The 22659-nt window shown below is 46.1% G+C and overlaps 9 protein-coding genes across 9 annotated transcripts; 4 read left to right on the top strand and 5 right to left on the bottom strand.

The window, feature by feature from the left end:
- Positions 1–482: 482 nt before the first annotated feature.
- On the bottom strand, positions 483–2462 carry ATNIH1004_007132 (telomere repeat binding factor family protein; the record flags this gene model as incomplete). Its single annotated transcript, XM_033571759.1, has 2 exons — positions 483–1368; positions 1432–2462. The coding sequence occupies 2 exons, from the start codon at positions 2460–2462 to the stop codon at positions 483–485; spliced, it is 1917 nt and encodes a 638-aa protein (XP_033425074.1).
- Positions 2463–2940: 478 nt separating this feature from the next.
- Positions 2941–3493, top strand: ATNIH1004_007131 (uncharacterized protein; the record flags this gene model as incomplete). Its single annotated transcript, XM_033571758.1, has 2 exons — positions 2941–3005; positions 3082–3493. The coding sequence occupies 2 exons, from the start codon at positions 2941–2943 to the stop codon at positions 3491–3493; spliced, it is 477 nt and encodes a 158-aa protein (XP_033425073.1).
- Positions 3494–4349: 856 nt separating this feature from the next.
- ATNIH1004_007130 (uncharacterized protein) lies at positions 4350–6036 on the bottom strand (the record flags this gene model as incomplete). The annotated part of the gene is made up of 3 exons (XM_033571757.1): positions 4350–4664; positions 4740–5228; positions 5299–6036. The coding sequence occupies 3 exons, from the start codon at positions 6034–6036 to the stop codon at positions 4350–4352; spliced, it is 1542 nt and encodes a 513-aa protein (XP_033425072.1).
- Positions 6037–10600: 4564 nt separating this feature from the next.
- Positions 10601–11809, bottom strand: RPS4 (40S ribosomal protein eS4; the record flags this gene model as incomplete). Its single annotated transcript, XM_033571756.1, has 5 exons — positions 10601–10648; positions 10716–11010; positions 11168–11452; positions 11520–11657; positions 11796–11809. 5 exons carry the CDS (start codon positions 11807–11809, stop codon positions 10601–10603), a joined length of 780 nt encoding a protein of 259 aa, XP_033425071.1.
- Positions 11810–12839: 1030 nt separating this feature from the next.
- ATNIH1004_007128 (aspartate-semialdehyde dehydrogenase family protein) lies at positions 12840–14453 on the bottom strand (the record flags this gene model as incomplete). Its single annotated transcript, XM_033571755.1, has 3 exons — positions 12840–13645; positions 13697–13954; positions 14351–14453. 3 exons carry the CDS (start codon positions 14451–14453, stop codon positions 12840–12842), a joined length of 1167 nt encoding a protein of 388 aa, XP_033425070.1.
- Positions 14454–14738: 285 nt separating this feature from the next.
- ATNIH1004_007127 (FAD-binding oxidoreductase) lies at positions 14739–16735 on the bottom strand (the record flags this gene model as incomplete). Its single annotated transcript, XM_033571754.1, has 5 exons — positions 14739–14891; positions 14946–15127; positions 15176–16229; positions 16294–16536; positions 16709–16735. 5 exons carry the CDS (start codon positions 16733–16735, stop codon positions 14739–14741), a joined length of 1659 nt encoding a protein of 552 aa, XP_033425069.1.
- Positions 16736–17466: 731 nt separating this feature from the next.
- Positions 17467–18775, top strand: ATNIH1004_007126 (uncharacterized protein; the record flags this gene model as incomplete). The annotated part of the gene is made up of 4 exons (XM_033571753.1): positions 17467–17574; positions 17634–17781; positions 18071–18639; positions 18686–18775. The coding sequence occupies 4 exons, from the start codon at positions 17467–17469 to the stop codon at positions 18773–18775; spliced, it is 915 nt and encodes a 304-aa protein (XP_033425068.1).
- An 859-nt stretch (positions 18776–19634) lies between these two features.
- Positions 19635–20068, top strand: ATNIH1004_007125 (uncharacterized protein; the record flags this gene model as incomplete). Its single annotated transcript, XM_033571752.1, has 2 exons — positions 19635–19779; positions 19839–20068. The coding sequence occupies 2 exons, from the start codon at positions 19635–19637 to the stop codon at positions 20066–20068; spliced, it is 375 nt and encodes a 124-aa protein (XP_033425067.1).
- A 606-nt stretch (positions 20069–20674) lies between these two features.
- On the top strand, positions 20675–21127 carry ATNIH1004_007124 (uncharacterized protein; the record flags this gene model as incomplete). Its single annotated transcript, XM_033571751.1, has 1 exon — positions 20675–21127. The coding sequence occupies one exon, from the start codon at positions 20675–20677 to the stop codon at positions 21125–21127; it is 453 nt and encodes a 150-aa protein (XP_033425066.1).
- Between the last annotated feature and the right edge of the window lie 1532 nt (positions 21128–22659).

Below are 22659 nucleotides of genomic sequence, written 5' to 3'. Positions count from 1 at the left end.
ATGCAAAATAGCGGTTTTATTTTATATCTTCATGGCGAATGCGGCATTTCCTTTGTGTTTCTATCTGGTTGATTCCTCGCCTTGCAGTTAGTATGCTCAGAACATAGGTTGTTTTTATATCGATTCCATCTCATTTGTTCTAGGAAAAGGAGCTTTCCCTCTTGCTGCATTAGCACTAGCCTGTTTGGGTTTGCTGTATTTTGACCTACTTTTATTCTAGATAATAAAGTACAAGGCTAGACGTTCGCATGTTCTAGTTCTAATGTTATAATGCAGTGCGACCCGAGATTGTGATGCAGACTTCTGTTACTCCTAAAAATGACAAGAGTAATAAAACGACGACGCCGCATTGAATACATGGGTATCGGGTAAGGAGATTCAAATCAAATACCCACTAAGTGGTCTTCAAACAAATAAAAAAGGAAGAGCAAGGGGGGGAAAGGAAAGAGAGGAAGCCTAAAAACGTGTATATTACTGGCTTGCTAAGTCAATTCATCCCAAAGCATAGGTGCAAGTGTGTTATCCGCCCATGATGCGTCCACCTCAGGAGCACTGGCAGGATTGTCATCCAACGAGAATTGGAATACCGTTGCAGGTGCACCCGTTGGACCGTCGGGGAGGCCTTGTGGAGGAGCAGGGGGCGAAAATGTAAGATTTATAGGCCCTCGTGTAGGTTGTTCCGCGCCAACTTTGCTGGTCCGACCCACGGTAGAAGATTGCTTAGACGATTGTGAGCTTCGCTTCTTCTTACCGTCCTTAAAACCTGTATCTTGGGGCTGGTCAGGAATAGTTTTGCCGCTGACAGAGCCCCCATCACGATACGCGTGGGGAAACTTGGTCCTAAATCGGTCTCGCAGATCTGTGGCCCGGCGATGGCTGAGATTGAGTCGTTTATCCTGTTGAATCAGAGTCCACTGGAAACCATGAACAGCATAGCCTTTTAGTAAAGCTTCGTCCTCGGCGGCTGTGAATGGGTGCCGAGAACGACGCCGAGATTTCATGGTAAAATGTGGCTCTGGGATCCCGAGAGAAGCCAGTGTGGAATTGGATCTATTAGAAAGATTGACGGCATTCCCGGCCGACGGGTTTGGTTTGAAGCCGGAAGATGTCGAACTGTCTTGCTCCGCTTCAGCCAGGGAAGATCTACTAAAGGATGAAGGTTTATCCAAGCTTTTTGATGAGCTCCCTTCAGCGGAAGGAGATTCCAGATTGGTTGATCGGAGATTGAGAAGGCGAATCTTCCCAGCTATGTCCCTTGAACCTTCCGCTTCGGCGCGCAACATAGCATCTGCAAGGCTATCTCGCAGTTTCTTCGTGGCCTCGTTGGGATCGGCAGCACGATAAGCCCAAGGGCAACAGACACGAAACCTGAACCTTGTCAGTTGCCGACGAACCCTTGAGGAAATCGTGCAAGAACACATAGCATCGTACCTATCTTTCAAATTTGACGCACTCCGCTTGTTAAACTTCAACTCAGGCTGCGCTAATATTGCCGTCCAATTACCAATCCCACATTTGACGACTCCATGAATCAACGCCGTGGTTTCTTCCTCGGTCCATTTACGAAGGTTCCTTCGAGAACGACCTCTCGACTTGGGCGGCAATGGCTCGATATTCTCCTTCGTAGAAGCCTGATGACCCTTGGAGGCATCAATTTCATCCTCCTGATGCTCAATTGAATCGATAGCTATATCATCTTCGAAACTACTTTCCAGATCACGGTCGCCGCCAGCAGTCGTCTTCTCGACAATGGGAGGATCTAAAATTTCTTCAATTCTTCCTTCCCTTCTCTCGGCGCTCTGGCTATCTGTGGTATAATTAGAAGTAAGTAAAGTTGGTTCCACGTATGAGTAGTCCCGCGAAGGAATAGTCAAAAGCTGTGTTATAGAGCCGGCTTCAATAGGGGGAAGGAGAGCAGCGTTAGGCGGGGGCTCATTTAGACCATTCAGAATGGCAAAAGGGCCGAAAGGTGGGGGTCTCTGTTCCTTCTGTGACTGTGGAATCGGTAGCTGGAGGTGGTCACTGAAAGAGTCCGTCTGTAGCTCTAAACGCCGGCGTTTGCGAGCATGGGAAGAGTCATCATCAAATGAAGAGTATGGGAAGCGCTCAAGGGCACGTAGGTTGACAAAGGACGGTAGAATAGGTTTGGGAGGGGGCTCGAGGCTTAGAAGCATGTCCACCGAAGGGTCATTCTTCTTGCTGCGACCAGGGTTGGAAGTCTCCGTTGTTCTGCCACTGGAATCATTGTTGCGAGCGGGTAAGATTCCTGCCGAACTATTTCCCTTGGAGATGGAATTTGATTCTCGAAAACTGCTGGCATTAGGCTCAAGCGGCGAAGGAATGCTTAAGATACGAGAAGAGGCAGGTTGACGAAGAGGAGCAATGCGGAGACTCTGTAGCTGAGGTAGTTCGCGGGTCAGCGACTCATCAAAAGACCTGGGAAAATTCCCAACGGAATCCATCATTGGTGATCACTCCATCAGATGGATGGGTTATATGTGGGAATATCATTGAAAAGCGTCGATGCTTCAGACTGGAGATCTTATAGCTCTAAAAAGATCTAGTCTAGAATCTATCGTTCCTCACCCAAGTAAGTGTCGATGAGAGCGTATGGAGTATGGCACGTGCAGTTATGCATCTGTTCTGCTTATTAATCATAAGTATGGATACACTTCATAATTCCAAAATAGGCAATACTGTAGACCCAGAGGTATAGCTTCGTGAATGAATATTGAAAGAGGCGAGTTCTGTTACTTGTTTCTTTGCTGTAACTAGACGAATGTGAACCATTTCCACCTGAATCGTTCTTTCTTTCCACGCTCCCCCCTCTTTCTTACTCTTCTCTACCACCCTCCCTCCAACCTTCCGCTTACATCGTCGCTTCCTCTCAACTCACAAACAATAGCCTAAGACTTCTGAATTAGTATTCCTCTGGTCACAATGAGGACTACCATCCTCCCATACTGGCCTCATCTTCTTTTCGCGGTGATCGAGCCAATCACCTAGTAAGTCCCAACCGTGACCCTACATCAACAACGCAATCAAAACAATGATAAACAACTAACTGACTAACCACCTCAGTATTTATGGCTGGCTTCTGCCAATCCATGACTTGAACACCTTTATCCTCGACCAAGCTCCTAACACCGCTGCCCCCGGATCGATCCACCCCAGCGCCATCGTGCTCGGCTACCAGCTGGCCAATCTTCACGGACTGCTCTGTCTCTTGTCCATGGGCGTCTACTACTACACCAACGAGCCCAAAATCCTGCGCAACTTTGTCTTTTGTCTGGCACTTGGCGATCTAGGCCACATTTACGGCACTTACCTTGGCCTCGGTTGGGATGTCTTCTGTGACTTCCATGCCTGGAACTTCCTCACTTGGTCCAATATCATACTGACTGCTTTTCTATTCGTGAACCGTGTGCTCTACCTGTGCGGTTACTTCGGGTATGCCAAAGCAGCGAGGACGTGGGTCAAAAAAAAATACTAGACTTGGGTCCAAGAAGAGTCGCAAACCTCCGCCTGGAACTCAGTCTAGACAGTCTGCACCTGAGAATAGGAATGCTGGACCGGAGCATAGGGATTCTGGACCGGAGCCTGCACCTGTGTTGGTAATACCTCGCAGGCAGGAAAAAATACAACAAAGATGGGCGCGCTGGGTTTCGCTGGGCCTGCCACCGTTCCTCCTTTTGTTGGCGGTGTTTTCGTTTTTAAGGTGGACAGTTATTGCTCTATGGGAGGCAGCTGTGCTGTTGGGAATGGTTTCTTAAGGTGGTTTGTTTTAAGGATGTGAATTAAAGGGGTGGTGAATGATCCATTGTATGACTTTCGTAGCCAGTTTACAAGATTGTCTTAGTTCATAGGTGATAGGTAGGATCAATTGAATGTGTCTGGATCGTGCATTTTGTAAATCTGTCCACAGCCTAGTCTGTGCAGGGTATTAACTCTCATGAGAGCATCTAACAACATTATATGTAGAAATACAAGACCAGAGAAAGAAAAATGAAATAGCAAACACACTTTTTGCACTAACAGTCATCCGAAAATACCCAAGATAACCAACCCATGCTCAGTATGGCTCGATTATCAGACCTTGACCTGCAGCTACAACCAATAAATCCGGTGTCAAACTATTACTAGTCACATAATTCATCATTCAACTTGCTGTTGTCATGATATGGACTTTATATCCCATATGAGACATCACGATCATCGCTTGTGACATTTAAACGGAACAGAGAAAGGAAAGGAAATCGAAATCGAAATTTGAAGCGAAGATAAGAGAAAATAAAAATAAAGAGAGAACAAAAACGACGAAACGGAAGAATAAGAGAAGAGTAAGAAGCTCACCCCCTTGGAGTGAGAGCCGTCCGCAATTGTTGGAAGAGCTGTTGAAGTGCCGGTGCACCGCATTCTCTATATTCCTGTAGATGCGGGAACAGAAACGGGATTCCCGGCGACCCTTGGAACTGTTGTCGGTAGGCGATGAAATTCTGGCTCGGATCTAAGAAATACAGCAGGTTAGGTGGAAGGACGGGATTAAGGGCCGCGGTGCCAGTGATAGTGTTGGCGGTGGTGAAGGTCGATTCGGTGATGCTGTACTTCTGCAGGCCGCTGAGGATAGCAGTGAAAGAATGGTAATTGTGGATGTCGAGGAGAGCCTGTGAGATTGCGCTGTTAGATTTTTTTTTTTTTTTTTTTTGATATCTTGGATGATGACCAGAAGAGATGTTTACCTGTACGCATTCTTGGATGTATCCAATCATGTGCGGCAAAGCAGTGCAGGATTCCCAGACGTCAATACTGAGAAGCTCCCATTGTATTAGAATCCGGCTTGCCACGGCGTCATGGTCGGTGAGGTTTTGCTGGGTTAGTGCTGAGAAATGACTCTCGTCCAGGTTTGTTAGCGAGCGCGCGAAGTCGGCAGCGGACGTCGAGCCCATGAGGTCTTCGAGGAAGGAAAAAGTGACGTTGAACTGGCGGTGCCAATTCATATTACGGACGTGAACGTACTTCCGTTGATACCGAACCCCCAAGACGGATAGCACTTTCAAAATGGAGGACAGACTAGGTGGAAGCTCTTTGAACAAACGTTGGATGGAACCCGCGATAAACTCGAAGGCGGGTGCTGTATTTGAGGTTATGTCGGGGCTACTTCCTGGGTTCATGGTGATTAGACACTGGGCTAAAGTACGATGGGCGAACGGACTCCGGTTTCGAAGATGCTTATGGAGTAGGTCAGCCTGTATATTGCAGTAGAAACGATGGAACTTCTTCCCCATATCTGTTACTTACCTTTTCAACCGCGAGATACCTCTCGACCTCATCCGGGAACGCGTGGAGGTAGTTCTGTAGGTGGATGTACAAAGCAGTATGTTGTTGAAAGAACCACTCGACCGAGTCAGCATGGTATCCTAGTGAATATCGAACCATTTCCTCGAAGGAGATTCGTGTGAAGTGGAGATGGCTTTCAGCATCGATTGCCTCTGCAATGTCGCTAGGATCCAAGGCCCGATCTTTCTGAGTGGGGAACCAACTCCAGGATACAAGTGGAGGGCTATTCACTGTGCATCGTCGCAAAATCTCCTCGACCTTCTGGATGTGCGACAGGTTGGCAATAAAGACTCTTTCTGTGGCGTCGATGAGGGTCAGAAGGAATGAGTCAACGGTGGACGCATTTCGGCTCTGTAAAGCAGTGCGAGGGAGGTTTTCGTCACGGAAAAGCCCATAGCGAATAACACGCTGGATTTCCTGGACATCAAATGCCCAAAGCACAGTAGTTGCTTCGTCCTCCCACCACCGATAAGACACGAAGAATGAAGGAACCTCAGCGCTTGATCGAAATAGTGATGGATAGCATGACTGCCCGGGCATCAAATTTGTGCCGGACAGTTCGGTCCCCAGCCGGTGAGAGGAGATCCGGGACATGTCACTGGGCTTTGATAAAGGATAGTAGATCCTCGTCTTAGGCTCTGAGATGGCCTGAAGCCAAGAAGTGAAAGCTGGCTCCTCGTTCTGATAATGATACTGCATCTTAGCAAAAATGGCTACGAGAGTCTCCACAGTGGGACAGCAATCGAGGGAAGAGGAGGGGGAGCTCCAATACCTGTCAGCTCTTTTCTCTATGCCCTCCACCTCTTTCGTTGGGCCTTCACGGCGTACAAACAGCTGGACAATTCCCGAAACAAGGCGCTTACTTCCGCCACAATCCTAGAGACCTCAGGGATGGAGAGGTAGGGGGGAAGACCGCAGAGGACCCCGTATGTCCGAAACAAGTCTGAACACGTAGGAGACTCGTAAGCAATAAAGATGAATTTACTTAGCATATCATGAATCCATCCATTAATCAAAGATATGACTAAGGGAGGGAGGTTCCCAAGGGAAAGGTTAGAGTAAGCCACTGCCGGCTAACTTTCACGTTTTTGGATGATGCTGGAGAGGGTGATATAAGTATGGAGCCAGGCTATGGGAACAGGTGGCTTTTTTATTGCTCGGAGTTTGTTTAAAGCCTTTTTTTTTTTTTTTTTTTGGCGGCAGATAAATAATAATAATAATAATAATAAAAAGGTTATGAGAATAATAATAGTACCGCAGGTGCTGTTCTTAGGATTGCCTTTTGCCACGTTCAACCACTCACGATGGAATTGGATGGAGCTGAACGTCTGTAATACTCTTCAGGACGAACAACTAGGAAGCATAGCGGCAAGTGGCGCATTGCAAAGGAAGACACAAAAAAGGGGGCGGATCCCGTTCCAAAGCACTGGGGCTGGGTCCCGAGAGCCCGGGTAGCTTGGAACGGAGCTGAAGAGATAGACCTGGAATCAAACTGTAAAGTGTAAGATAGACCAGTGGGCCAAGTTACCCCGCCCTGTCCATTGCCATCTGGATCATATATGTCAAGCATATAGCTTCCCAGCTGTGAGTGCGGAAGAAATGGAGCCCAACCGGGCCGCAGGGAAGCGAGAGGGAGACGAGGCGGGGACGAAGATCCAATCAATCACTTCGCCAATCCTCATGGGGCTCCATCAATAGGCGGTTTGGTTGGCAATGGATGACAGTCCCAGTAAGTAATAAGAACTATAAGAATCTTGTAATAACAGTGGCCAACGGCGGCAATCAAACAAACAATTGGCATGAAACAAGAGAAGCGGTCAAGCGTCGGCATGCAACGGCGTACTGCGGCGAACAGGACGCTGCAGGATCAGCTACTATAGTATTCTGGAAACTTCATCTAGAGTTTTAGGTTCATGGGATGATAGGGCATGAGCTAGTTGTCCGGTTGTTAGTGCTCTCCACTGTAGCGGTGTACTAGGAGGATCATGAGAAATAATCATGATACCAGATAGGTAGGCAGATACAAAAAAAAAAAAAAAAACCTAACAAGAACCCCCCCACAACGGAAAAAACATCCTACCTTTCAAACCAATCCTATCACCATCACCATCATACAGAAATGGTCGATGGGTATGATTGACCCCAAGGCTCCACTGCAAACCTCCAATTGCCACCCCCTATAGGGAGAAGTAAGTTGGTGACCAAATTGACTAGTTTAGCTCATCCTTGTGAAAAAACAGAGCAGTGTATCGCCGATGATCGGGGACCAACGGACAATACCGGCATTACCGGTATCTTCAGATTATCTGAATGGATGAATGTACAAATGGAGGTTCATTCCTTCTCGATTTTCTCATTCTTGAGACCCTGGGTGATAAACGATTAGCATGCTCGATTGCGTCTCACGATCGAAGACAATAAAATAAAATTAAGGGAAACGAGGATACGGCTGGGCCCGGGTGGATCCCGTCCCACAAAACCAGAACCAGGAGAGCAACAGAAGTCTCACTGCTCGTGGCAGTGAAATAACGGCTCATCCTTTGTATCAATCAATCAATCTATTTCTCGGTAGCTGGTGTAAGATCATTGGCCTTGCGGGTCTGCTGATCGGTTGACGCCATCGTTAGAAAATCATGATAGACTGATTTATTCGATGTTCCTTTTTCGTCGAATTAGACTGACCCGTTGATACTTTTTGCAAGTTGAGGATTGACGGAGGCAAAATGGAAAACCCACTGCTGGAGCTGCGGCGTACGGGACATCCCTAGTCGGAGTTCCCCTCACTAAGCATCGTCGTGGTTCTGTCTTTCTCCCTTTTTTAATTTATTTTGTTTGATTTGATTTGATCACAATAATCAAGGCTACAGAATAATTATTTTGCCATCAGATGCAGAGCTGCAGATATGATTGCCGAATTTAGTGACCACCACAGAGATGGTCCGTGTTGCGATGCATGAAGCCAAAATCTGCCACAGGACGGGAAATTCGCCGGCTCTTTACACAATGGTTGAAGGCACCAAAAAGAAAAACGAAACCTGGCCGACTAACGGAGGCTAGGGTCCTGTACAACCCCGTTTGTTTTCATTGTTTCTTTAGAAAAAAAATCTGTATCTTATATTTATATTTTCATCCAACTTTTAGCCTCTATCCCGTTCCAAACTTATTGTCCATGACAACAAGCTACCTCTGCATACCTATCCCCCCAATTCTGCAGAACGATGAATGCTGTGAGCTGTCCCTTCAAGCGCATTGGTACAGTACTCCGTAAATACTACTATTCCATTCTTCTTTGCTGGGGTACGGACTCGGACAACCGTCCACACAGACCGACAATGAACTACTACTTATTGGAAGGCGCATGCTGCGGGAACAACGGTTGACCAACCTGCTTGCTTGCTGTGCATCATAAACATACAGTAAATGTACAGTTGGAAGAGAGAGTGTGGCAGTGTGCAAAGACGATCCATCCCCTTTGTAGAAACAAAATAAGAGATGCTGCTCAGTTTCGTCAGTATATTAATATCCATCTCCTTGAGAACAGCGTATATAGTAAGTGTAGTGTAGTGTAGTCTGTGTCACAAAGGAATTAATATTTAGTATAACTGGGATATCGCTGGTTCTACGGAGTATAGCCCAATAGAGAGAGAACTACGTCGTACCTGTATATGATATCTGATATCTACCTCAATGGAACGATCTAGATTGGTGCATCACTACCTGCCGTCTGCATTGAGAACTCTTCTAACCACGCCTACTCCGTGGCTAGTTTAATGTTATAAATGCAAAGCTAGTTTTCCCTAGCCCACTCAGCGGAGGAATCGAAGGTGGTCAGGAAACCGTCGAGAGATCGTCGCCATTTCCGAAGATGTAGGTGGTTTTTGTTTTTCTATTTAACTATTTATTATTAATTTGTAAGCCAGCAAGGAAGGCCTAAGCCCTAAGTCTTCAAGACAGGAACAGGTATAGTGGTACAGTATGCAAAATTCCACTTGACCATTTCAGCTGGTCGGCAGCGGTTCCCGTCGATCGGAATCCTGCTTGACAGAATCTACTTCGAGCCCTCTTTTCTCCCTTGAAAGGCGTGCTACTTCGTTCGGAAGGGGGACACAAAACTAACAGAACCATTCCAAGCTCTCTCTGGTACCTACCCGAGTGAGTATCTTGAAGTTAATAGTCTGATTTACCGCCACTACTGATCACAACGAGAGACGGCCCGAGCCACACACAAGATCGCTCCACAAGACAAGGATGACTTGTCAAGTGGTCCTGGTCCAGGCCCAGCACGTCTCGACGACTAAGGTCCAGTCCCCATGCAACCAACGGCCTCGTGCCGCATATTCAGCGGCTGTTGAGGTCGATTCTATTCCAGGAATCGGTCAAGGGAGGTCTTTACGACAGATACAGAGTGCTTTTACTTGGGAACAGACAGTCGACTAATAACTGATGTACGGTATGTGGCTTGCAAGTAAGTTCTCTCCCGAACGAGGAAATAGATCCCCCCTCCATAACGGGAGGAAACGATCTAAGTAACTAACAGAGACATACCCGGGATGAACCTGTAGAACGCTGGACGTGTTATGCTCCCACTTGTGACCGTAGTATATATTCAGAATGACTTACAGTTCTCGGACGAATCCTCGTTACTGCATTCCATGGCTCGATCCCGTCGCGCCTCTGTTCCCTCTTAATCTATATCGATATCACTGAGTCGTGACCAGGGGGTTGGGGGGAGTGACGATGATCGGTTGGGGAAATGTGAGAGGTAAGATGCGATGGGCATGAACCAGGACCACCAAGGAGTGTGCACTGATACCCCGAGTCCTACGTGGACATAATGAATGGCTTCGATTCGTCGGGGTGCCTTATTTACCTTTCGGTCTTTGAATTTTTTTTTTTTTTTTTTTTTTCTTTTCTTTTTCTGACTCGGTCATCATGGAAAAAACTACGAATCAGGAAATCGACCTGTCAAAACACTAATAATTCAAATCGCTTAAAATCAATAGAGGTATCACTGAACTTCGAAGACATCCCACTCCCGTTTTGCTTCCTATGGTGCGATAACTACGGAATGATAGGAAATCGACACAATCAGGCCTTATTATGCGTCCTGTAGACAAAACTTTTTTTTCTAGGTAACGCATCATAAGAATCGTTATAACCGGAGTCATACAGGCCCACACAAGCTAGACAAGACGTCGTCTCCAGCAGATATCTAGGGCTTTTTATTACTTGCCAATAACTGACTTCACTTACCAGCCCATACTTAGTTAGTATAAGCGCGGCGGCGGTCACGCTCCTCAGCAATGGAGAGCTAAAGGATCAGTTAGTAGGTGGTTCCAACACGTACAGAAAAGTGGCTTTAAAGAGCTATTACGTACCTTAACACCTTTACCTTTGGGCAGAGAGATCCAGGGCTTCTCCTGTCCAATGACGAAGACGTTGGACTCACGGGTGGCAAAGGAGTTATCAATAGCGTCCTTGATGTGAACAATGTTGAAACCTCCATCGTGGCGCTCACGGTGGGTGACAACACCAACACGACCCATGTTACGACCACCAGTGACCATGCAGACAACACCAGTGTCGAAGCGGACGAAGTCGGAGATCTTGCCGGTGGCAATGTCAACCTTCACGGTGTCATTGACTTTGATGGCAGGGTCGGGGTAACGGATGCTGTAACATCACACACATTAGCATACTGTTCAAATCTGCACCTCCTTACTGGGTCCAGCAAAAAAGTCCAGTAGGTAGTTCTCTCGTCCTCCGCCGATCAACCAAAGCTTGGTCCAACGACTGAATGACACGGAACTTGTGGAGAGCATTCACTCACGTTCGCGCATCGTGCGTAACCAAGAATGGGATCCCGCCCTTGCCGAGCTGCACACGCTTGACCTTGCAGAGCTTGTACTCAGCTTCCTCGGCCTGGATGCGGTGCACGGTGAAGCGGCCCTTGGTATCGTAGATGAGACGGAAGTTTTCGCCAGTCTTCTCGATGCCGATGACGTCCATGAAACCAGCGGGGTAGGTCGGGTCAGTGCGGACCTTGCCGTCGACCTGGATGAGGCGCTGCATCATGATAGCCTTGGTCTCACGGCCGTTCAGGGCGTACTTCAGACTAGTTACAGCGAAAATGTCAGTCGATTGGCTCTCGCCATCTCTTGCGATCGATCAGAAGTTCGTACCGGTTGCGAATGAAGACGATCAAGGGAAGGCAGTCCCTGAGCTTGTGAGGACCGGGGGAGGCCTTGGGAGCATAGGTTCCGGACATCTTGTCTAGGAGCCAGTGAGAGGGCGCACTAAGGCGCTTCTGGTGCTTCTTACTGCAGGATCATCATAAGTCAGTCTCGTGTCCTAGAAAATATCTCCCTATTGCAACAGACTACCTTGGAGAACATAATTTCCCAAGGCAAAAATCCCTCGATAAAATTGGATAAAAGAATGGAGATGATCTAACTTACGGTCCGCGAGGCATCTTGGCTGTTTTGTCGACTTGAACCCGGTTAGTTGTCGGAGTATCACGAAGAAGAAAAGATAATCAAGATCAGGCCTGAGCAGTCGACAAGATATCCAGCGGCTCAGCAGTTTTCGCTTAGCGGGAGTGCTTGTGCGATAAGCCCTAGCGCTAGTCCTGTTCTAGGTCCCACCTTTAGTATCCAATTCGGGTATGGTCGCTCCAACTGCCATATGATTACATAAGAAAAGATACCTTAACTAACGTAATCGGGAAGCGAGCGCCCCACCTCTGTATTCCATATAAAATGACACTTTTTGAGGGTCTAATATCTCAACAATAAAGCACCTAGAGGGCAGAAAATTTAATATAGAGTATAATATAATACTGTGTATATATATATTAAGCAGAGAAATTTCCGGAATGAATATTTCTCCAGGTAAGATAAATTACCGCTGTATTTTTTATACTTTTCGTTGTCCTAGTATTTAAAGCCAAGAAAAGAAAACTATTTAAAAACATGAAAATATAAAAACACCCTTTTAGAGTTCATATATATGTTATTATCTTATCAAGATGTTTCTATATCTACTGGTGGTTGAGATATTAAGGTTTCAAAGTGTCAAGGGCTAAACCTCTATAACCTAATAACTAGGGTGGATACAAAAGGAATCGTCGAAGAGGAAAGAGAAGAGGAAACAGCGATGAGACGATTGCGAAGTAAGGGGGGGGAAGTCACATGATAGAGTGTACTAATCAATATACTAATCATGTGGCAGGCGAGGAGAAAGGAAACACGAGGGCTGAGGGCCCGAGTAGGCTGAGGGGCTCTAGCCCCTTACACAAAGAGTGCCATTTTATATGGAGTACAGAAGTGCGGCGCTCGCCTTCAATGCGGCGCTCGCTTACCGATTACGTTAAGTTAATCGAGAAGCTAAGTTAACTATTTCTCTTTTACGGAGTATGTAGGTAGAATTACGTCTATTTTCATATACATCTAGATCTCGTCACCTTTGGTATTCAACCCATCGTTAGTTTTTTCAGCCTTTCATTAAATGTAGCCCTTCATGACGGCAACCTCGGCATTGATGATGGACGATCCTGCAGCGCCGATGACGGTGTTGTGCGAGAGCGCAGCAAACCTGAGGTCGAAATAGCCACCCTGCGCGCCCTTACGTACTCGCCCCACGCTGACGGTATATCCACCGCAGATATCTCTGTCAAGTCGAGGCTGTGGTCTATCCAGCTCGTTGAACACTCTGATTGCCTCCTTGGGCGCCGAAGGGCAACCTAATTTCTGCGCCTCCGATTGATACTCTCTCAACGCCTGGACAACTTGCTCAGCGCTGGGGCCCGGACGATTCTTGAATCGCAGTGATACAAATGCCATATGGCCATCAGTAACCCCGACCCGGGTACATGTAGCTCCAATTCTGAGACCAGCCTGCTCTTCGAAGGCAGTAGCATCCCCGTTCAAAGACCCTAGAATCTTCTGGGCCTCGTTTTCTAGCTTGTCTTCTTCACCGCTAATGAATGGAATGACATTGTCCATGATGTCCATGCTGGCCACCCCAGGGTATCCAGCCCCAGATACAGCCTGCTCAGTGAAGACCTCCACTTCTTCGACAGGACCGAATTTAGCCTGCAGCGCTGCAAATGGGATAACAATGCCAATGACCGCGCAGTTGGAGTTGCAAACCAAGAATCCCTTTTTCAAACCGAAGTGCTTCCTTTGGTGGGGAATCAAATCCAGGTGTTGAGGGTTAACGGTAGGGACGACGAGGGGTACGACCGGGTCCTTGCGGTAGTTCTTTGCGTTGGAAAAGACGGCGATATCGGCTTTAATAAATTCCATCTCTACAGATGTTCATTAGTAATATGCTTTCATTCCAGAGCCATTTCCCGTACCAACTTCACTCGCAACATCGCTGGTCAACCCCGAGAAGACAAGGTCACAGTCATTGAACTGGTCCGCCTTGCACTCCCGTATCACAAGGTTGCTGAGCTTCTCGGACATCGCCGTAGTTTGTTTCCATTTCACAGCATCCTTGTACTTTTTACCGGCGGAGCGGCTCGATGCTCCGAGAGCGTAGAGTTCCAAGAATGGGTGGTCTGCGAGCAAGAGGATGAACCTTTGGCCTACGGAGCCAGTGGCACCAAGGACACCTATTCTATGTGAGCACAAGATTGTCTTCTATGTGTTTCTCGTTTGTATTCATACCGCACTTCTTCTTTGAAAAGGACGTCATATTAATGGGTGAATCAACTGAGTCAAAGAACTCACGCCTAGAGGTTCATCATTAATATAGCAGTCTCGAATAGCCCGCTGCAACTCAAATTCAGTAGATATATCCTGGTAAAACATAGCAAGCAAATACAGGCATTGAAGAATAACGAGATGCCATTCTTGTTGCAAAGGAGAAATGACTCAGAAGGCAGTTAAAGTGTCTGCAAGTGAACGCGCACGTGCTTTGAGAGGCTTTCTAAGGCCTAGGGCACAGAACCCAAAAAATAAAGCAATTTTCTATACAGAAGACAACATAAACAGAGGATTGTACTCACCACCTAAGTGTTGATAATGGTCTTTGGGAAGAATACTTGTGACATTCAGGACGGCAACTGCGATATCGCTGAGGGGTTCACCATGTGATGAGTCAGCCGCCATGTTGCATGCGCGACGATGTTCATTGGCTAAAAGTTCTCCCGTTTTCGTCCATTCTCGTTTCGGTCCAGTCTACTCCGGTACTCTGTGAACAACCTCATGAGATTTACAGATCCCAGATACAGTCCAAACAATGCTTTCTGAGAAGGCCGTCTATTACGGGAGATCTGCGTACAATATGTCTAGACCGTCAATGGCTCTTAGTATGATACATATAAGTACCACTTACTCAACACTGCGAACATATGCAAAGCCTCTTTTTATTGCGTAGCCCACCTCAATTAATTATTATGCGTCGTCCTCATAATCAAATATTTTCCCAGGGTTCAGCAACCAGTGAGGGTCCATAGCCTTTTTAACGCTGCGCATAACATCAATTGTACATGGTCCAAGCTCTTTCTTAAGAGACCCTTTCTTGCCCAAGCCAACACCGTGTTCACCCTACTCGCGGTCAGGCGCGCTGCATGATACAAATAGGAATCAGGAAATGATTACCGTGCTGGACCCCTCCATCTCGAGGGCCCGGTCAACCATGTTGTAAACAAATTTCTCAACACGCTCTCTTTCTGCCGGGTCTTTGCGGTCAAACATGACGCTTGAATGGAAATTTCCGTCACCGATGTGTCCGAGGATGCTGGCAAAAAGACCAAGGTCATCGAGTTCTTTCTTTGAGATATCTAGGGAAATGAGTAAGAAGTTGACGCAAAACTGGAGAAATATCGTACCAATAATATCAGGTAGCCTTGAAATTGGCACTGCCACATCAGTTGACCATACTTCAGATCCCTCCTTTCGCAACGCCATCATGCTCCATAACGCCTCTTTCCGGGCGGACCATAAGTCATGCGCTTCTTGCTCATCTTTGGCGAACTCGAAAGATGAAGCATTGTTCGTTTTGGCCAATTCTGTGGTCAAGTTGACGCTATCAGCAACACCAGCACTTGTGCCTGAGAACTTAAAGAAGAGAGTGGGTAATGTCTTCCATTCCCTCCCCGTGCCGCCAGCACGGTTAATCACATCCATCTGAACGTCATCCAGTATCTCCATACACTGTACTTGGATGCCTTTCCTTATTACTTGCATGGCGGCCGATGCAGCATCATGCATTGTGGGGAAGGAAACAACACCAACGTGAGTTTTTTCCGGAATCGGGGCCAATCTGAGAGTAGCTTCGGTGACGATACCAAGGGTCCCCTCGGATCCCACGAACATGCCTGTCAAATTATAGCCCGCGGACGTTTTCCGCGGGCGCATCCGGGTCTTCATAACACGACCATCTGCTAGAACAACCGTGAGATTGATGACCCAATCTTTCATAGTACCATATCGCACTGCGTTTGTCCCGCTGCAGTTTGTCCCAACCATACCACCTATCATAGCGGAAGGGCCGGGGTCAACGGGAAAGAAGAGGCCGGTGTCCTTAATTTTCTCGTTTAGCTCCATCCATCGGATAGACGGTTGAACTACAACGTCCATATCTGCTTCGTGGAGCTCAATTATCTTGTTCATATGGCCGAAGTCGATTGTCAAGCCACCATGAGGAGCGGAAAAATTGGCTTCAAGGCTGGATCCTCCAGAGTATGGGACCATTGGCATCCTGTACTTGTGGCAGATTTTGGCAATCTCCGAGACATCCTCTGTACTGCTTGGGTAGGCAATTGCAACCGGCAGTCGGTCCGCATTGATACTTGACCATTCTGAAAACCCATGTCGCTGTAGATCATCTTCATCTGTACTAATGACGTCCTCTCCTAGCTTTGCGCTTAATTCGGCGATGGCCTAATAACTCCGGGGTCGCTAATTAGCACTGCACACCCATAGTATGCATGTACGCATCCCGTACCTTGTCAAAATCCTGTGCTGATCCATATTCGGGCTGTTTGGTATTCTTTTGTGCCTGAGGTGGCTGTTTAGAAGAGGCAAGTCCATAGCCAATACTCGCAGCTAAAGCGGAAACGAGAAGCGTTCGGCCGGAAGCCCAAAGACTCGAATTAAACCCAGAGGAGTTAGAATTACTACCGTTGTTATCGCTTTTTGACGTGGTGCCATTCCACCGAGCGGCTTGGACGTATGGGAGAAGACGTGGCTGTGAGAGATTAGGCCGGCGATGGAGTGCGCAAGGATATGCGGGGAAGCCCCGAGGGAAGCGAGATAAGGTCCGCATGGTCAAGCAACATTAACGGTCAAAAGCAAGATCTGATAGAATTATGAGGGTAAAGGAAGAGACGATGCAATGATTACGGTCCGCTACAGCTTACAGGTTTACTAGTGCGGCGCTTCAGCATTATTTCAGATCACAACGGCAAGGGAGTGTCAGCGGTAAGGTGACACGCCATCGAAGCTAAGAATGAGGAGGTGCGCTTGGAGTCGGAATTCGGCCGAGTAAGAAGTAGGCGGTACAGAGTGATAAACAATCGAAACTACCCTAATAATCCTAGAAGTAAGTCCTGGGGCCCCCAGCTTAACTATGTATCCATGTTGCGTTCGTAAATATCGGTCTGAACTCCGACAGTGCGGAATTAGTGCCATAGGCTTGGCAGGGATAGCTGGTATTCCCTTCTTTGTTGGTGATGCTTTATACCAACTATCCTATAGCAATGGAATTATATACACGTTTTATCCCTCTTGAGGATATCCAAATATACATGGCCAGTAAAAGCCTACAAATGAGCAAAGATAGCATATTTATTTACGGGCCCTTAAAATACACCGATGTTGTTCTGGCACTTCTATCTCCCAGACAGCGTACCGTAGCACATTCATACTGAATTTTCTTTCTGCCTGTTGATTAAGATTTGATGTATCCTATACGTTAAACAAATAGAAATCTAAAGGAAAAGTGGGAAAGTCCTGGAAATTGATTAGAGAACTGCATCGGTCCTGTGTGGGTTGATCAGTTGATGGGGAAACGGCAGTCTCAAACATCAATTTGCTCTAACTCGACCAACTTACGTACCACGCGATCGACCGTAGCATCAGTCTCGTGGTCAAAAAAGCCATTATCCCCATTTGGTACATGGAGTTAAACCATGAGGTTTTAGCCGCATCTATGAAAGATAAGCTCTCCAGGCTCGGGTGTGAAGTGGAGCGTCTAGTGACAGCTCAATATGCACACTCACTACAGGTATTCCCCTGCTAACGATCAGTGCTGTGCACTATCTGACGGTCGATTTCGATATTTAGGAATTGCATGAGCTGGTTCAACATGCTTCTACCGCTTCTCTCTCCTCTTGGGCCGCTCAGAAGCCATGTCAGCTTGGAGCCTTAGCCCACATTGTCGTTGATGGCCTATCTCGTTCTAGTTATGCTTTGCATTTAGTTGCGCCCCTTGGTAGGCATATTTAAATGTGTCTCTATATAGGCCAGATCTGACACAATATAACTCGAGTGGAAAATTTCCGCAATGCTGTGCTAGTCCGCTATCCATGGATATTGGACCAGTTCCTCCGGAGAGCCACTGAACATGGCGAAACGGAGGTGAGCACCTATCAATCTCTTTGATTCCATTTTTTCTACATTATGTGGAACATTGAGTGGACCTTAAGATTAATGCAATTGCCATGGTGCTGGCTATACAGTATATTTTCGGCATGCGTTGCAATGTTATTTTCTTCCTCCAGATTTTGTTGTGCCCGCTTTCCTCCCACCCTTTGTTACAAATCTCATCAATTCTACTGGTGATAACCCGTGTGCCAAATCGATATGGCCCCTTTACCAGATTATGACTGGTTTACAAACTGCCTCAATAGTTCTATATGAGATCCCTTCAGAGACAATGTCTAGTCTTCAGATGGAGCTAACAAAGACGCTACGCACTCTTCATGATCAAACAGAAAATCTTCTTTGTCTTGCAACCTTTGGGCAAATTGTATCGTCTAATACCGCTCATGACCAAAACAACCAGGATCAACTCCCACCGTGGTTACAAAATATCAAGTATTTCTTTGGCCCCAAACGGGTCCTGAAGACGTTGGAACTTGTTGTTCTACGCGTAATTCTTGCTTGTTCTTCCGGCTGTAGTAATTTAACTGCCCAACAGTCGGCAAGGAGTATCCGCATAGCGATTGAGATTTGTGACAGTGTGGAACAGGAGCAGAGAGAATATTGGATCAGCGTAAACCCGTCCAAAGCTGCCAAGCTTTGCGAGAAAGTGACAAGAAATGGGATCGACCGTGACGTGCAAATTCTGGTGAGTTTCTTTCTCGTCATAAACAGGCTATTAATGATTCTTGAAGGGCACGACGTTCCTAGTTTCTCCTGTCCCGGCTTCTGCATTGCCTCGTAGTATTCCGGTGATTTCCGTTCAGTGGCTCCTGTCTGAGTAGAGTACACAATGCTGGAAGTACTACCACGGAAATACATTCCTCGGATAGTTGTGGCAAATGCTGTATGAATACAGTTGCCTGGCAATGACATCTACTCTAACCTTGCCGAAGGTCTGCTCAGGGCAATCTACAATGGTCGATCCCTTGAACTACGTCCTTTTTGCGGCAAAACCAAATCAGAATGCGCACATCCCCAGTATAGCGAGAGTTCAGGTAGCAAGATAAATTATCTGTGGCTTACAGACTTTAGACTCCCAAATTTTCCGTTCAGTAGTTGCTGAAATGGCGATGCAACAGTTCAAGGAAGCCATGGTTGAGATGATCGAAAGCTTCCCAAGGAGCTTCTTCAAACCTGACTGCCAGGGCTTTACCATATGCCTTGATCCATTGATGACAAAGGCAAATTATATACTAGGTGAACTGTTTACCTTCTATCTTCACTCAGTGCTTTCAACAAACACAGATCATCAAACCATTTACGAAGCCAGAATAGATACTTTCGGAGCTTTTCTATCTAAAGCTGGTACATCGCACCTAAAACAAGCTGCCGTTTCTGGGAAATAAAGCCGCTTAATTTCAAAATGCTTTTGCCTCTCTCGAGATTCATGAGTCGCCTAATAGAAGGCGCGACTGGAGATCTGAAATAGCTGACACACTCAAGCTAAATTTACGAATATCCCTGGATAATATAATGCGAAAGATAGAAGAAATATGCCATGATCTCGAATGTCGCTGCAATGACACCGAAGCTCCCTTAAGAGCTATTAAGAAAGAACACAACAGGGCGTCTCTTGAGGTCAAGGAACTAAAGCGCCAGAATGACGAACTATACCCACAATTACAGCAGGTGTCTAGTATAATGTCTGAAGTATGTGAAAATGTGTCTCATCTAGAGGCAGGCGCTGAAACTGCATCTAGCCGCATCGAAGAGTTATCGGCCAACCTTAATGCAGCACGAAAGGAGCTAGAGGACAAGAGGCTCCAATCGCAAGAAATGGCTAGCCGTGAGTGAGAGCAAGCCAGAACTAGAGAGCTAGAACTCATCGCTTCTTTGACTGAGAAGGACAATCAGTTGGACGAATTACAAGAACACATCCTGGTGCAAAGACAAATGAATGGAAAATTATCAGAAGCAGAAGACATGGTCTCGAGTTTGCCCTTGAGCAAGTAACGTCCCTAGAGCAGGAAGTATCCAGACTGCAGGGTCGCATTGACGAAAACCAGAAAATTTCAGTCCAGAAAGACGAAGAAATTGGGCGACTTCTAGCTTCGAAGGAGAATGCGGAGAGTTGAGAAGAAATTCTGCAAATCAAGGTATGACAGATTTATATTGTTCATGTTTGCTATTATATTCATTTCTGCTTTTTCTTTAAAAGCCATACACTAAAAGATCATCCAGCTAGGTGAAGACCGGGAGTCCGACAAACTCAGGACCACACTCTGTCAGCCGGAAGGAAATATAAGAAAGAGATTGATACGCTGAAAGAGTACTCTGAGATACAAATTTCAAATCTAACCGCAGAGGTATAGTTTTTTGAGAGTGTCCCTTCTTCTAGTTTGACCAGAAAGTCTAATAGCTTGTAGTCTATAAAGCAAGGAGAAGAAATCGCTTCATTACAGGCCAATATGCAAGCTTCCGCATGCAACGTCGCCAAGGAGCTTCATGTGAAGGATAAGAGGATTCAGTCCCTAGAAAAAAAGGTGAGAACAATTGAAAGAAAGACAAAAAATAAATAAATAAATAAATAGGAGGGGGAGAGACAGAAACGATACTTGCCAGAGTTGTTCAACGTTATGGGCTAATAATTGATTCAGATACAGCATATGCGCGATCAGCGAGCTGCCAAGGGACGGGAGTTTTCAGAAGCACAAGAGCATATTTGCTGACCAATGAGCATAATGGGCTTCAAAACAGATGCTGCAAGCTCGAAGCCTTCCGGTAAACAACAGAGATCCAGGTCATCACCAGGGCCATCCCAGGTTACCGGAATGGAGCAGCAAACGCATATATTGGGGGAGGAAACACAAACCGAAAGCGACGAACAACTAGGGACGTCGTTTGATCCCATATTGTCTCATGATGTCGAACGTAGCCCTAAAAGATCCCGAGATAATGCCTTCTCTCTCCGAGTTACCAGCAGCACCTTCTCGTGCATCCGACAAGAAACCAAGGTATTCGGTTTCTCGGAGAGGCACGAGAAGCGGCGGGAGCGGAAAGCCCTAGGTGATGCAAATCAGAACAGCCAGCCAAATTTCCAAACCAGCAGCCCACCGCACTCCAGTCAGCGTAGCGATGTTCAAGCCAGTTTTGTGAGATTGCCGATGAGAATCGTCTGCAAGCCATTGACCTAGATATAGATTTGGAGCCCTCGAAGGATTTCCTATTTACAAGCACCTCTCTATCCGAAGTAAACAACCACATTCCTCGCCTGGGACGCAACGATGATTATGTTTCGTGGAGTTATTTTTTTTTTTATTTGATTTTATTAGTTATGACCACATTGGATATCCGCCAGTCTCCTGTCAGTATATATTCAAACCCCAAATAATTTGTTCCAAGAATTCCAAAATTTTCCCTTTACAGTCTCTTCTCATTCCATACTAATAATCTATCAAATTTGCACTGTTAGGACGGCCGTTGTGTTAAAAACAAAAAAAAAAAAAAAAAAAAAAAAAAAGGATCCCTGTAAATCATCGCCGAGCTGGGGACAGGTTCTTGGAGCACCCATTTTCTTCCATGTCACAGTTGCTATTAGCATATACTAAACTCGACTGGGCCACTAACGATCCCTCTCCAGTTCACATCAGAATACATTATTCATCCTAATTATCCTTCCTAAACCACGATCCTTCTGAGAAAAATAACTTGTTCAAAATGAAAATTGCATACTCCCATTTACTGGTAGACAAAATTCTCTGTTAAGTAGTGGGAGAAGTTATAATATCATGCATTACTAACTCAGCCTGTGATGTTATCACTGAGCTTATAACTTAATTTTTACAGGTCCTTTAACTACTTTATCTTTATCAATGCCTCTCTGTGAATAGGAAAGGAAAAGTGGGAGTCATTTACTACTAGTATTCCCTACGTATCTGCAATCGGGAAAGAGTGAAGGAAAGTTTTGATCCAGGAGATTTTCGGTGCTGTCTAGCTATCGCTAGAGAAGAGTATATAACTATCTCTTGGAATGGTTACCATGAGGCATTTAGACTCTGTATTTGTTCTTGTAGATAATAGTAATTGCCATGGAAAGTATATTTTATTTGTGTGTTCTATGGTAGGCAGGCACCCAGCAGCCCTTCAAACCCATGCATCATTATTAAGGTAGTGGCCCTCTTTCAAGGCTTCTTCCTAGTAAATACTCTTGGACCTTTTTTTCTTTCATTCTTTCATTCTTTCATTCTTTTTCTTTTTCTTTTCTTTTTTCTTCTTTTTTAAGACCTGGTTTCGGGAGTCTGCAGGACTGCAAAACATGCTCGCCCATAGTGTTAGATGGGAAGAAAAGATCCCTTTAAACAATATATATTATCGCACATTTCTACGGCTCTTTATATGGACTCCCTTTCAACCCACTTTTGTCCTACTACCAGCTATATGCCTTACATTTTATCCCTCTCTTCTGTACTGCATTACCTGGAATAATCATATTCTGAAAGACGACGTCACTCACTGAAAGAACAAGAAATCACATAAGTGGCCCCAAAAATGCAGCAAGAGAACTCTATAAGTCTTTCTCAAGTCCTGGACATGGAGTATATATTTATTAGTGAAAATAGAAGCCAGCTTGAAGACTGTTTGCCGCTAATTCTTCCTATCACTTCAAGTGAGCTAGAAGTGAGGCAGGAATCTAAACTCTTCCTTCACTGGAAAAGCGCCGATATAG

Source organism: Aspergillus tanneri (genome assembly GCF_003426965.1).
Source record: "Aspergillus tanneri strain NIH1004 chromosome Unknown AapTan_7_pilon_pilon_pilon, whole genome shotgun sequence".
Classification (NCBI taxonomy): domain Eukaryota; kingdom Fungi; phylum Ascomycota; class Eurotiomycetes; order Eurotiales; family Aspergillaceae; genus Aspergillus; species Aspergillus tanneri.
The sequence above is the reverse complement of the archived record's forward strand: the minus strand, read 5'-3'. Positions and strand labels throughout refer to the sequence as shown.